General features: G+C 35.9%; 1 protein-coding gene across 1 annotated transcript in view; it reads left to right on the plus strand.

The window, feature by feature from the left end:
* The window catches only part of TRMT44 (tRNA methyltransferase 44 homolog), a 50,349-nt gene extending 43,390 nt beyond the window's left edge, over nucleotides 1-6,959 (plus strand). Inside the window, exons 10-11 of the mRNA XM_044680676.1 lie at nucleotides 917-1,033; nucleotides 6,430-6,959. Of these exons, the coding sequence (XP_044536611.1) occupies nucleotides 917-1,033; nucleotides 6,430-6,662 (350 nt within the window). The 3' untranslated portion in view covers nucleotides 6,663-6,959. The remainder of the gene's footprint in view (nucleotides 1-916; nucleotides 1,034-6,429) is intronic.
* The last annotated feature ends 7,055 nt before the right edge of the window (nucleotides 6,960-14,014 follow it).

The following is a 14,014-nucleotide window of genomic DNA, read 5'->3' on the forward strand; positions in this document are numbered from 1 at the left end:
TTTGTGTCATACTCTGGATGTATCAGATCAGAAGATCTTTGAGGGCAGAGTCATTTTTAATTTTTATTCTCTGCTTTGTACATAATAAGGAATTGAATGTTCTGTGAATAGAGACATTGTAGGGAGAGTTAATGTCATAGAATGAGTGGAATTGACACTGAGCTTGAGTGAGGGGGGGAAACAATAGATTTGGGTTCTGAATCTATTGCTCACTGTAATTTTGGCCAAGTCACACGGTAAGTCTCATTTCCCTTATTAATAACTTGAAGTTTTTGAGTCATATGATCTCTAGCACTTCTTCTGTTTCTGAAATGGTATGCTTAATGAGCTTCATTTGCCTCCCTTATAAAGTAGAGATAGTACTTTCACTTCCTCCTACCCAGAGCTGTTGTGTGGAACAGGTGAAATGATAATGAACAAGAAGGTGAGCATCTAGAATTTAGAGAAAGAGATCCTGGAGATTATTTTTTAGTTCCTGTTTTAGGAGGGGAGGGATTAAGATTCCTGAAAAGGGAAGTAATTTGTCTAGGGTCATATAGGAATAGAGCTGGGATCCTGTCATGACTATTTAGATTAAGGACTCTCTTTCCTGAACCAGATTATATAAGGAAGTTCTTTGAAAAATCATTGTAATAATCAGATGTGAACAATTGGACTCTTATTACCTATGGTTATTATATTTTCTGAGTTTATTTTTCAATGATTTCTTTGATTTATTGTGGGTATCAAACTAGGGTGAAGAGTGAAGTTGTCTTAACCAGTCAAGTATATGAAATATGTAAAATGACAAAATTAATCTTATTTTTCCATGTGTTGAATACTTAACTGGGTCTCTTCTTTTTATATGTACTTAAAAATTCCTGTTTTTGTTTTTTTTAGTGAAGAACCCTTATTATTTGTTTTTTCACCTCAACAGGAAGCCTTTCCTTGGCAGAAGTAGCAAATCAGTTAGATAGAGAGACTTTACAAAGATTAAAAAGAGAATGTGGAGGCCTCCAAACCCTGCTGAAGAACAATCATCAGGTATTTGAAGGTAATGATATGTGTCATTTAAATTCTATATTTTTCTGAGTTAGGAGGAGGAATATAGGTGGCTCAGTGAATTGAGAGTCAGGCCTGGAGTTGGGAGGACCTGGGTTCAAATTTGGCCACAGATACTTCCTAGCTATATGGCCCTGGGCAAGTCATTTAAACCCCATTGCCTAATAATAATAAAATAACCCTTACTGCTTGTCTGTCTTAGAACAAATGCATAGTATTAATTCTAAGATGGAAGGTGAAGGTTTAAAAAAACAAAACAAAGCAAAACAACATTTAGGAATAAACTATAAACGTCCTGCCTTAGACATTTATTAGCTGTATGACCCTGTGTGGATCATTAACTCCTCTTAGCCAGAGTTTCATCATTTGTAAAGTCAGATAATAATAGCACTTACTTCACAGGGTTATTGTGAAGATCAGATGAGTTTCCATATGTGAATTGCTTGCTAATCTTGAAGAGCTATGTATTTACTAGTTATTATTATTATCGTCATTATTAATAACACGATCAATGATAATATTATTTTCATTGATAATGATGACTACAGAGCCTTGTGCCAAGTACGTAGAAACATAATTCTGGAGCTAAAGCATACCAAAGGTGACAGAAAAGGAAAATAATACATAGTAGATAAGGAGAGGAAATCAGGGCTTATTTGACATGCATCTTAGTTTCAGAGAAGCAAATTTCAAAGGGTCCCAAAGGGGAAATAATCCTATAGACTGTAAGAAAAATCAGCCTTTGAAGATACTAAGTGAAACAGTTCTAGTAAGATAGAAAAAAATGGGATTTGTCTCAAGAAATCAATGTGAATGCACAGAGTACTCACCAACCAACTTAAATTTTAGAAAGAAATATAGAGAAGTAAATGAGACTAAGGTAATAGAGCCTGAATCTCGAAGCATTAAGATTCAAAAAGATCATGATAGGATACAGCTATGGGCTCAATCTAAGAAGATGTAAAATGTTATACTTGGATACAAAAAATTTTAATTGAGAGCTGGTTTTGGAAAAGATCTGGGAGTTAAGACTAAAAGTTCAGAATGAGCCAGCCATGTTATGTGGCACCCAAAAAGATAGCATAATATTGGGATCCATTAAAATTATATAACTTGAATAAGAATAGAAAAGAGTCTTTCTTCTTCTCAGCAGTACATAGCACTTTTGTAAAAATTGACCACATATTAGGGCACAAAAACATTATAGTTAAATGCGTAGGAAAGCAGAAATATTAAATGAATCCTTTTCAGACCATAATGCAGTAAAAATGTGAACATTAAGGGATTATGGAAACAAAAAGTAAAATCTTACTAGAGGGTAAATAACAATGAATGAAGTTAAAGAACAAATAATTGAAATAATAAATAATTTCTTTAAAGAGGATGATAATAATGAGACAACATACCAAAATCTATGGGATATAGTAAGAGGAAAATTTATATCTCTAAATGCTTATTGAATAAAATAGAGAAAGAAAAATGTAACGGATTGGGATTGCAATTCAAAAAACTAGAAAAACAACACATTTAAAATCCTCAACCAAACAACAGATTTAGAAATCCTAAAAATTAAAGGGTGAGATCAACAAAATTGAATGTAAGAAAACCATTGAATTAATAAATACATCTAGGAGTTGGTTTTATGAAAATGTCAACAAAATTGATAAGTTATTGATTAATCTGATAAAAAAGAGAAGAAAACCAATCATTAGCATTAAAGGTGAAAATGGTAAATATACCACCAATGAAAATGAAATTAAAGCAATTATTAAGAGTTGTAAAAAAAATATTTTCTTTTGTTCTTTTATATAGATTTTAACACTATGAAGTAGCCTTAGTAGTAGGAACACAGACATGTGCCACCATGTTCATCCATACTTATTCTTAATAAATTTTATTTTGTTATCTTTGGTTTCTTTTAACTTTACAACATTTTTTTTTTTGGTCATGACAACTAATAGCCTTGTGTGATCTCAACATTTGATGAATATTTATTTGTATCTTCAAGTCTGTGATAAAAAAAATAATAACGCAGTAGGGCATAGTGGATATAATGCCGGTCCTGTAGTTGGGAAGACCTGGGTTCAAATTTGGCTTCAGACACTTCCTATCTGTGGGACCCCTGAAAGTCACTTAACCAAGGTGCTGCTCCCCTCCCCCTCTCCATTGCACCTGAGGTCATTTCTCCTATTCCCCGTCCCTCTGCCCGGCAGCTGAATGGAAGTGCTTCCTCCCTCTCCTGTCTGGGATAAGGTGGGGGGCTCATATGCAATGTGGGGGTATAGTTTGGCACTCAGTCACTAAAAGGTTCACCGTCACTAGGCCTAGTCCATGCCCTTCTGGCTTAGAGTTGTTACTAAGACAGAAAGTAAAATTTTAAAAACAAAAATGAAAGTCAAAGCAGGGCTAAGACCTCATCTGCAAGTCACTGGAGACCTCTTTACCTGTTGACAGTGATGTGCATTTGGATTTTGTCAGTCAACTTGGCACTTTTCTGACTGCTCCAGCATCTAGGCTATCTTTTCATCTTATCTATGAGAATATCTTGAAATATGTTTTCAACTGCTTGAATGAATTCCACTGTACTGCCTGTTCCCTTTCTTCCTTATCTGGTCATTTAATCAAAAAAGCACATAAAGTCTGTTTGGTATGACCTGTCTGTAATGAATGCCTGCCCACTCTCAGTGATCACTGGCCCATTTGAGAATTTTACCAAAAATCTATTTCATGTCTTTGACTTATACTTGGAAATGGAAAAAGCCCCACTCCAGTGCCTTGCATGAATGTGAGTAGTACAAGAGCTCTGTGTAGCAGGTTGCACCAACCTGGAAAAGCTACAAGTCCATCCGTGGTGGCAGCAGACAGCGTCTGTCATCCGAGATCAGCGGCTGAAAGCAGAGGGGCACCTCACCTTTGATATCACGCAAAGTCATGTCATGTATATTTCCATATTAGCCATGTCACAAAACACAACACGAAATAAAACAATAAAAGTAAAGAAAATAAATCTGCTTTCAGACTCCTTCAGTTCTCTCTCTGGCATTGTGGAGAGCATTCTTCAACATAGGTCCTTTGGAATTGTCTTGTCTCATTATCTTGATCAGAGTGCCTAAGTCTTTCACAGTTGATTATCGGAAAACGTTGTTACTATTTATGATGTTCTTGTGATTCTGTTCATGAAGTAAGTATTTTAAAAAGAAATCCAAAGCCAAAATCACCTAGCCTCTAGTTCTGTGTGCAGCACAAATATTTGAACTAGATTTTAAAAAAACATTCTTTTAATTTTTTCCCTTCTCAATCCCCTAAGATTTTTAATCTTGGCCACATTTTAGGTGAATCTGGGCCAGTGTTAAGGTTTCCAGTAAAAACCAGGAAAGAGTTTGTTGCTTTGGCTGTGTTTCATGTGGAGTTGTTAGATTTTTTTTGGAATAAAGAGGATAAAACAGAACACACAAGGAATACCCAATTTCAGCTAACCTCAGATGGTCCCACAAAATTGGTTTAACCACATCTACTGGACTGATAGTGCCAGATTTCTTGCACACAATCTAACACAACCTTAGGGGCTAGACTTTCTCGGAATGCATATATTTTTAGCTTTTTATAAATAACAGCATGTGTAAGCATTTTGAATATTTAACATCTATTTCATATTCTATCTCTGTGCCTTCGCATAGCCCTAGTTTTTATCCGCATCCTTCCTTCTTATAATCCTTCAATTATCAGCTCAAGAACTACTTCCTCTATGAGCCTTCCTAATTCACCCTCTCTCCTCTGTCCTGCTAATAAATACTTGTTGATATATTCTCCTTTCTCAAATTATATTTTATTTACTTGTATACACACTATCTACCATCTTCTATTCCTCTTCCCCAATGCCCTGTGAAGAATGTAAGCTCCTTGCAGGTAGGAATTGTATCCTTTTTGTCTTAGTATCCCCAGTGGCCAGTGCAGGGCCAGTGCAGCACCACTGAGGTGCTTTGAATAATTATTTGTTGAATTGAATTGGATAGTTGTGTTTCTTTTACAGAATCTCCATGAACATAGTCCTCTTGTGGCCAACCTTCTGGGAATATGCTCCCAGTGCTGAGGCCTCAGCTGGCCAACAATACAGATAGGGTCACTTAATTTGTGCTTAAAACCTTCCCAGAGGTAATACTTCTTGGAAGTATTCTGTTCAGGATCCCAGGGTCATCTTTAGGTCACATTGTAGCACTGAAGGAGAATTTAAATTGTGGAATTTTGACTTATGAGTACATTCTTCTTCTTTTTTTTTTTAACTTTTACCTTCCATCTTAGAATCTATTGTAACTATTGATTCTAAGGTTGAAAAACTATAAGGGCCAGGCAATTGGGACTAAGTTACTTGCCCAAGGTCACCCAGCTAGGAAGTATCTGAGGCTAACCCACGATGTCCTGTCTCCAGGCCCTGCGCTCTATCCACTGAGTCACCTAGCTGCTCCTAGGTACAGTCTTAAAACCAATTGTCAAAGAAAGTTAAAGCAATCATTTGACTGATACAAGTATTTACCCCTGCTCATTCATTAAGAACATTTATTAAATTTAGGACTCAGTGCTACAAACTGGGGAAGATAAAAAGGTATATTACCTTCACTTTCTACCTTTACCTTTTTTTTTTTTTTCAAAAATAAATTTTTATAGATATCTTTTGTTTTGGTCTTTTTATATTTTACCTTTTATTCTTAATTGTTTTATCACTATAGCTTCTCTTAGACTTCCCCCATCCCCTGAGAGCCAACTATAAAATAAATTATACTTCTTAAGCCAAAAAAAGAAATGAGGAAAAAATTAGCATAATTGATTAAAACATTCAGAAGATCTGAAATTATGTGCAGTGAGCAACACTTGTGGACTTCTCATCTCCTCAAAGGGATGGGGTGAGAATGTCTTATGTCTCTTTATTTTGAGCCATCCATATTTTTTATAATTTTGCAACATTTACTTTTGATTTTTTTTTTTTTTGCTGATTCTTTTTCATTACTAGCTGTGATTACTTTACTCTTCCTCTGTTCCATGTAGATCTTTCCTTTTTTTTTTTTTCCTTGATTCTCTGGCATCATCACACTTCTTTTTTCTTATAACACACATTCATATAACTAGTGTATATTTTTTAGTATATATTTGTCCTCCCCAAAATGGTGCCGTAAATTGTTTGGTCTCTGATGACTGGCTTTTCAATATAATGGGCCTGTCTACTCATTTGACAATATCATTCAGCAGTGTTAGGCTTGATAAAACAGGTGACTACAGCAGAGTTTTCCCAGTCTGCATTCAGAACTACCCTACTCAGATACCATGTGTACAAATAATCTTGTAGCTTCTTTCTTAATAGTTTGGCCATTCTTTTCTTTGTGTTTCAAACTTCAGTTGTGAATGGGAGAGTTTACATTCGTGACTGGAGAGAAGAGAAGGCAGCAAAGAAAAACCATCCAGAAGCCAAACGAAGGCTTTCATCAGAAGCTTTTAAAACACGCCTCTGTTGGTTTTTTATCCACCATCCTGATGGTTGTTCTCTGACCTCCGAATCCTGTTCATATGCACATGGAGTCCAGGAGTTAAGGCAGTCGCATACTTTGAAGAAGATAAAGCAAATCCAGTGATACTACAGCAGCAAGCTAAATGGCACAGATTTTGGGGGTGGGCAGGTTGAATGAAGGCTGTTGCATGTTAACCTACCTCTCTTTTGAAGTTTTTTGTGCCAGACTAATTTGTGTATTTCCTTTCATCTTTCTCAAGACTCATCTGGCAGAGTGGGACTTAACCAACGATTGTTGTAGAGTTCTAGTTTTTAAAAGCTAAACAAAATGTTGCTAATTATTTTTGAACATAGATCATTTTATGTTCAAAAATTTGTACCATCCATTCTGCATATTATTTGTAGCATACAGTGTATATTTTAAAAGATGTTTAAAATGAAATTATTCAGGTTTGTATATAAACTTTGAATCAGCAAGACAAGCTATAAACTTCTTTTTAAAATACTATATAATTAAAAAGAGTTGTTTTGAGTTGTGGCTTTCTTTTGCTGAAATGCTTTTCTCATAGGAAAAATACTTGGGTTCATAACTCAATCATATATTTATATTATATATTACATATGTACTTTTTTTTAGAGAGTGGATATGAAGAAGAAATCAACATTCATTTAATATTTTCTTCAGAGGGCTAAATTTTTATACTAGTTCCTTAAGACTACATGAAAAATATTACTGAGCTAAATGGGTGTTGGAGAGGGGAGAGAGAAGAGAAGAGAATCATACTAATTCTTAGAAAACACAGAGACAGAGGACATTCAGCATAGAGAAATCCAAGGAGCAAATTTCCCAGAATCTCTGGAGTTGGGAGAGACTTAACCTTCTGGAGGTAGCCCATACCACTTTTGGATAGCTCTACTGATTAGAAAAGTTTAACTCCAGTCAAGCCAAACTATTTCTTTGAAATTTCTAGTTATTACTCCTAATTTTTCCCTTAAGGGCCAAGCTGAACAAATTTAATCCTATTCTTTTCACATAGTCCTTCAAAGAATTGGAAGATGGCAATTATATAGCCTTTATTTTTTTATTTCCTCCAAGGTAAACACCTTTATCTCCTCTAATCGTTCCTCACCTGATATGTTCTCAATTTCTCAATTTTGCCTGATGCCCTCTAGTTATTCTCTAAGTTCATCCATTTTTCCCTAAAATGAGATGTCTAGGGGGCAGCTAGGGGGTTCAGTAGATAGAGAACCAGCCCAGAGAAAGGAGGTCCTGGGTTCATATTTGGCCTCGGACTTTGTGACTGGACAAGTCACTTAACTCCCATTGCCTAGTGCTTACCACTTTTCTGCCTTGGAATCAACACTCAGTATTGTTCTAAGATAAATTATACCACCATATTGTTTTGAGGCATGTCTTTTATAAATGGTAAAGTACAGTATGAAATATAGGCAGTTATTAATAGCGAAACACCTAGAAGGGAGAAAGGCAAGGAAAATTCATCTTAATTAGTTGTTAGAGGTAATAAATTTAGTGATAATAATGATGAGGCTTTGTTATTTCAAGGATAATTGACTTAGTTTCTGTACCCTTGATTTTTAAAAAATAAAAAACAGTATTTCTTTTATTTTAAGAGAGGATACAAACTGAGGATCAGAACAAGGTTTTTCTAATAATTCTTAAGGGATCTAGCTAGTTTCTGAAAATCATCTACATCCCTTGCAAGAGGGAGCCTTCTGGTCTTCTGGCTAACTTACCAGCTCCCTGTTTCTATCTAGGCGTTCCCCCAAAACTGACTAAGCTACCTATCTATGACTCTCAGTTGTTGGTTAGATTTATTTCCCAAAACTCTTTCTGAAAACCTTTATGAATGAACTGCAATGGCTAAGTTCACTCCAGGGGGTCTGACCTTGAAGTAAAACCTCAAAGCTGATATGACATGATTTTTCTTAGATAAAACCTTCTGAAAAGCACAGCAGGTAGGGTCAGATCCTTTTCTAGATCTTTCCCAGTTAAATAGAGTACCTCCAAAGATGAATTAGGGGTTACTCCTCTCTAGCCAGATTGAGGTAGATAAGCCTACCTTTCCTCCACCATTTCCGGATAGGGAGCCCTTAACCTCCTCCAGGAAGTCACTGTTCTCTAGCTGTTGTCACTTCCAAACTGTACCTCCTCTGCCTTCTGCCTGCTAAAATCTTTTCCCTTGAGTTCCTAGTATGTGCCTTAAGACAGCTTTCCACTTCTCTTAACTCTTATCTTATCTCTATCCTTTTCCCATTACATTAGTAGATGTTTTTTTAATCAACTCTGGTGACCCAAATTATTCTTCATTTGGTGGCCTACTTTCTTCTAATAATGGGTCCCTTTAAGCGAGAGTTAACTTATTTATATAAATAACACTTGAAAGTTTACAAAGCACTTTTCTGTATACCCTACTCAGCAGGAAGGGATTTCAGGTGGTCATCAGGGAGTCTGTGATCTTTATTAGTGGAGGGAGTGTCCGAAACAGTAGAATCCTCAATCCTGGACACCTTGAAAGATACATGAATTTCAGAAATCAAACACACCAGACAGAGATTCAAACAAATTTAATGTTTCATATGGGATTCTTGAATATCTTTGTGGTTGCTTTCCTCTGTGATGCCAGAAAATTAAAAGCTTGTTGCATTCAGGAAATTATTAGAATAGTAATTAAGACTGACTGCTGTTTCTTAACTAATGGTGGCCCTGCATGACATTTTTCTATAGTTTTGCAGGGTGTTGTTTCTGCTGATAATGGCAGAAATCCAAATTACTTTGTTTATAGGATTTCTTCTTAACCATTGTTTGCAAATTGGGAATGCTCTAGGACAGTGACTGGCAAACTTTTTAAAGAGGGGGCCAAAGGAAAGGAAATGCTTGTCTGTCAATCTGTTTCTAAGGCAACTCTTTCGAAGTTTCATTGTATTGTATCCTCATTGAATTTATCAGATGAGGAATAATGTGTGGCTGGATAGAAAATTTCAGGGGGCCGTATCTGGCCTGCGGGCCATAGTTTGCCCATCACTGCTCTAGGATATTATTGTAGGAGAAAAACTCCATATGGCTTGGTATAGGATCAGTCCCAAATAAAGAAATCCTACTGACTTTGCTCACCCATGTGGCACTGTGAAGTGTGAATATCTATAGGCCCTCAAAGGCTATGGAACCAGAACGCAAATTAGCAGTGCAGGCTAAGCTGGGAAAGTTTCAAGTATGAGTTCAGTGGCAAGTCTATTATCTGAAAACAGCCTGCTTCTTCATAGTAGTTTATTGCTTGAAGGGAAGCCACACAACTTGTAAACACCAGGTTGTGAAATTGTGGTTGGTGTTGGTGGAAGGAAATTATAGATTTTTTGATATCTCCAAGAAGCAAATATATGACTGGAAGAAGTAGTAGTTTAGGGCCATGAATGTCAAGATCAGATTTTCAAGGATTTAATAAGTGCAGTGTGCCTTTTGGGAGGAATTTCTCTTCCAACTTGTATTCAAGGAGTTGGATGCACAGTCTTTTAAAATTAGAGTTCATAGGCCCCCATCAATGCATTTGCCTCAGTTTACTTCTTAAAGCAAGTCACTAATTTGACATCATAAGGAAAATACCAACATAATATTCCCTTCCATAAACTTGGGGGAAACTTCCAGGAAGAGTCAATAGAAATAGTGAATATACACATAGATTATGTCAGAAGGAAACATTTAACCAAGGCAACTTGGCCCTGCAGCTCTCCACATATACCCTGTTTCAGCCAAATTGGAATTCTATTTTGTCCTCTCTATATGGTCTGTCTTTGTTCACACCATTTCCTATGCTTGGAATACCATCAATCCATTTCAACTGTGAAATTCCTACCCACTTTTCAAGCCCAATTTGAATGCAACCTCCTCTGGGAAGCCTTGTCCAAGTGATAAGTGCTACTCATTTTGAAATTCTTGTTGACATTTCCTTACTTCCCTTCAGTAAAATAATACTTTTTGTTGATTCTACCATCCCCTTCTATCTCTTCTTTCTTTCCTCTGCCACCTCTGTAGTCCAAACTCTTATTGTCTCATCCCAACAGGTAGATCTTCCTGGTTTTGTTTTCTCCCCTTTCCCCCTTTCCAATCCATCCTTTCTGTTAGTACCAAAATAATCTCTCATAATCATACACGGACACATGGATATGATACTCCTCTGCTCAAAAGCCTCTACTGGCTTTCTCTTACTTCCTAACTAAAGTTCCATTTCCTTTCTCAATCTGGCCTCATTCTCCTATTTCTTCTTTTTTCCTATTACTCCCTTCTACATATTCGATGCTTTGGGCAAACTCATCTCCTTTTTGTAGACCTGAGTGCACTGCACACTTCAAACTCTGTGACTGTCCATATTGTTCCCTAAACCAGGATGCCCTTTCCCTATTCCAGCCTTTCTTTTTTGCTATTCACTCTTTTTCTTAACCCTTACTTTCCATCTTGGAGTCAATACTGTGTATTGGTTCCAAGGCTGAAGAGCAATAAGGGCTAGGCAATGGGGGTTAAATGATTTGCCCAGGGTCAAATGGAAATATGTAATACGATATTTGAACGCAAGACCTCCCATCTTTACATTTTGCTTTCAGTCCAGCAAACTACTAGCTGCCCTTTCCTCCCCTCTACATTCACTCTTTAAACTCAAGTCAAATGTTCCATGAAACTTTCTCTGATTTCCTTTGGAACCATTTTCCCTTTGTTTCACACAGCTTTTTGACACCCATATCTATCATGTCTATTCAGATCCTCATAACTTTCCCCCTAAATTACTGTAATAACTTCCTAATTGGCTTATACAACTTAAGTTTATCACTACTTTAAGTTCATCTTCCATACTACTGCCAAAGTAGTTTTCATTAAGTACAGATCTATCAGACTTTCCTACACAATCAACTCTTGTGGAAGGGTGAGAGACCACACGTGGAATACGACATTGATCATTTTCCCACTCCGCCGCCTCACATAGCACTTTGCCTGTGTGCCTCTATTTGGCCTCTAATATATTCTCTTGAATTATAGTTACTTGTGCAAATCTTCTTGTGCAAATCTTCTATTTATCCCCAACACTACTATGTGCCAGGCACTCTGCTAAGCTCTTCACAATGTTTATCCTTTGGTCTTAGCGGATCAATAAGGACCTCTAGTGGGATAGCAGCTAGGTTGCTCAGTGGATGGAGAGTTGGGTTTGGAGATGGGAGAACTTGGGCTCCAGTCTAGGTTTAAGGATTTTAAAAAATGTCCTCTAGTATAATAATGCTTTAGAATAAACTATAAACTCCTGTTTAGCTTGCAAAGCCCTTAAAAACCTGACCCTTACCTATCTTTCCAGTCTCTGTCTCTCCTTTACTCTGTGGTCCGACCCAAATGGCATTTCTTTTCTCACACACTGCTCTCCATCTCCAGGCTATCTGGTAAGTCTAGTAATTCCTTACCGCTCCCTCATACAGTCTGTCTGTCTCTGTCTCTGTCTCTGTCTCTGTCTCTGTCTCTGTCTCTGTCTCTGTCTCTGTCTCTGTCTTCTCTTCTCTTCTCTTCTCTTCTCTTCTCTTCTCTTCTCTCTCTCTCTCTCTCTCCTTTTAAGATGCAGCTTAAGTCCTTCCTTCTGTCTCAAGCCTTTCCTGATTCCTTCCAGCTGCAAGTGCCCTTCCTCCCAAATTACCTGATATTGAACCATTTTTATATATTATGTGTAAATAGTGTATATGTGTATAATTTATATTATGTATTTATATATAATTATCTGTATATCATATATTATTCATAGTTCATATATCATTCATATTTTATATCTTATAGTAGTCATAGTTTGTATAGTATATATTAATATTTTCTTATATGTTATATTATTTTATATATTATATTATTCATAGTTCATATAATAATTACTTATATTTTACATTTTATATCTTATAATATTCATAGTTTATATACTATACATTCATATTTTCTATGTTGTATGTCATTAATATTTTATATATTATATTATTCATTTTTATACACTATGCTATATTATTCATAGTTTATACATTATAATATATTCATATTCTATTTTATGTTTGTTATATGTTTGTATTTTATATTATAGTACATGATTTTATATTTTACATATTATAATTTTATATTTTTATGTGTATTCATATTTTATATTTTATAATATTTATATTTACATCATATATATTTAATATGTGTATATTTGTATTTATACACCTTATATTTGTATTTATATATTTCTAGATTTTTTCTCCAATCAATAAGGTGTTTTGTTTTGTTTTTTAAACCATTACCATCCATCTTAGAACCATATTGTGATTCCAAGGCAGAAGAATGGTAAGGGTTAGGCAGTTGGGATTAAGTGACTTGCCCAGTATTTCTGTTTGAGGCCAAATGTGAGCCCAGGTCCTTTCTCCAGGCTTGGCTTTCTATCCATTCAGCCTCCCAGCTGCCCTCACACCAGCAAGGATTTATGAAGGATTAGTCACGTACACTCTTCAGGCCATTATCTCTTGCCAATCTGGTGATTTTCTTAGATAAGTTACTGGATGTGAACTTCAATCAGCATTTATTAAACATATAGCTTTTTATTGCTTTAAAGTACATTGTAAAGGTGCTGGGGAGCTGGAGAAATCAAATACCGTGCCCTCTATCATGGTGCTCTCAACTCAGGCAATGTGAATACACACAACTAACTAGAGTGTAAAGTGAGAGATGACATTTCTCATGCTTTCTTGGTGACCTCATGTGGCACTTTGCTTGTGTATCTCTATTTGGCCCTTATTGTATACACTTTTGAATTATAGTTCCTTCTGTTTTGTGTTCTATCCCTAATACTCAACCATAAGCTCCATGATGTCAGGATTCCTGTCTAATCACTGTTTTATAATTCTCCAAAGCCTAACACAATGGATTGTGCAAGATAGGTCCTCTCATGAATGTCTGATACAATGAATATATGTTTGGAATAATAGAAAGAACATTATTAATATAAAGGCAGAAGATGTGATTTTCCATCTTGAGTCTGCCACTCAACTGACAGTATGACTTTGTGTCATTACTCTTTTTTAGGACTCAGTTTTTTTCCTCCATAAACAATAAAATAAAGGTCGAATTTATTGTTTGTAAAATTAGAAAATCTCATAAAACCTTATAAAAAGATGAGGTTAGACTAAATGATCTGTAAAGTTCTTTCTTGCTCCAAGGTTCCATAATGCTTTATGACTATGGCAAACACCTATTGACAATAAATGCAAGGGGCAGTTAGGTGGATATTTCCTAGCTGTGTGACCCTGGACAAGTCACTTAACCCCCATTGCCTAGCCCTTACCACTCTAATGCCTTGGAACCAAAACACAGTATTGATTCAAAAATGGAAGATAGGGGTTTACAAAACAAAACACTAAATACACATCCTTCCAATTTTTTGCCTAACTTCAGGTTGGATTAAATCAGACTTT

Source organism: Gracilinanus agilis, chromosome 6, assembly GCF_016433145.1.
Source record: "Gracilinanus agilis isolate LMUSP501 chromosome 6, AgileGrace, whole genome shotgun sequence".
Classification (NCBI taxonomy): domain Eukaryota; kingdom Metazoa; phylum Chordata; class Mammalia; order Didelphimorphia; family Didelphidae; genus Gracilinanus; species Gracilinanus agilis.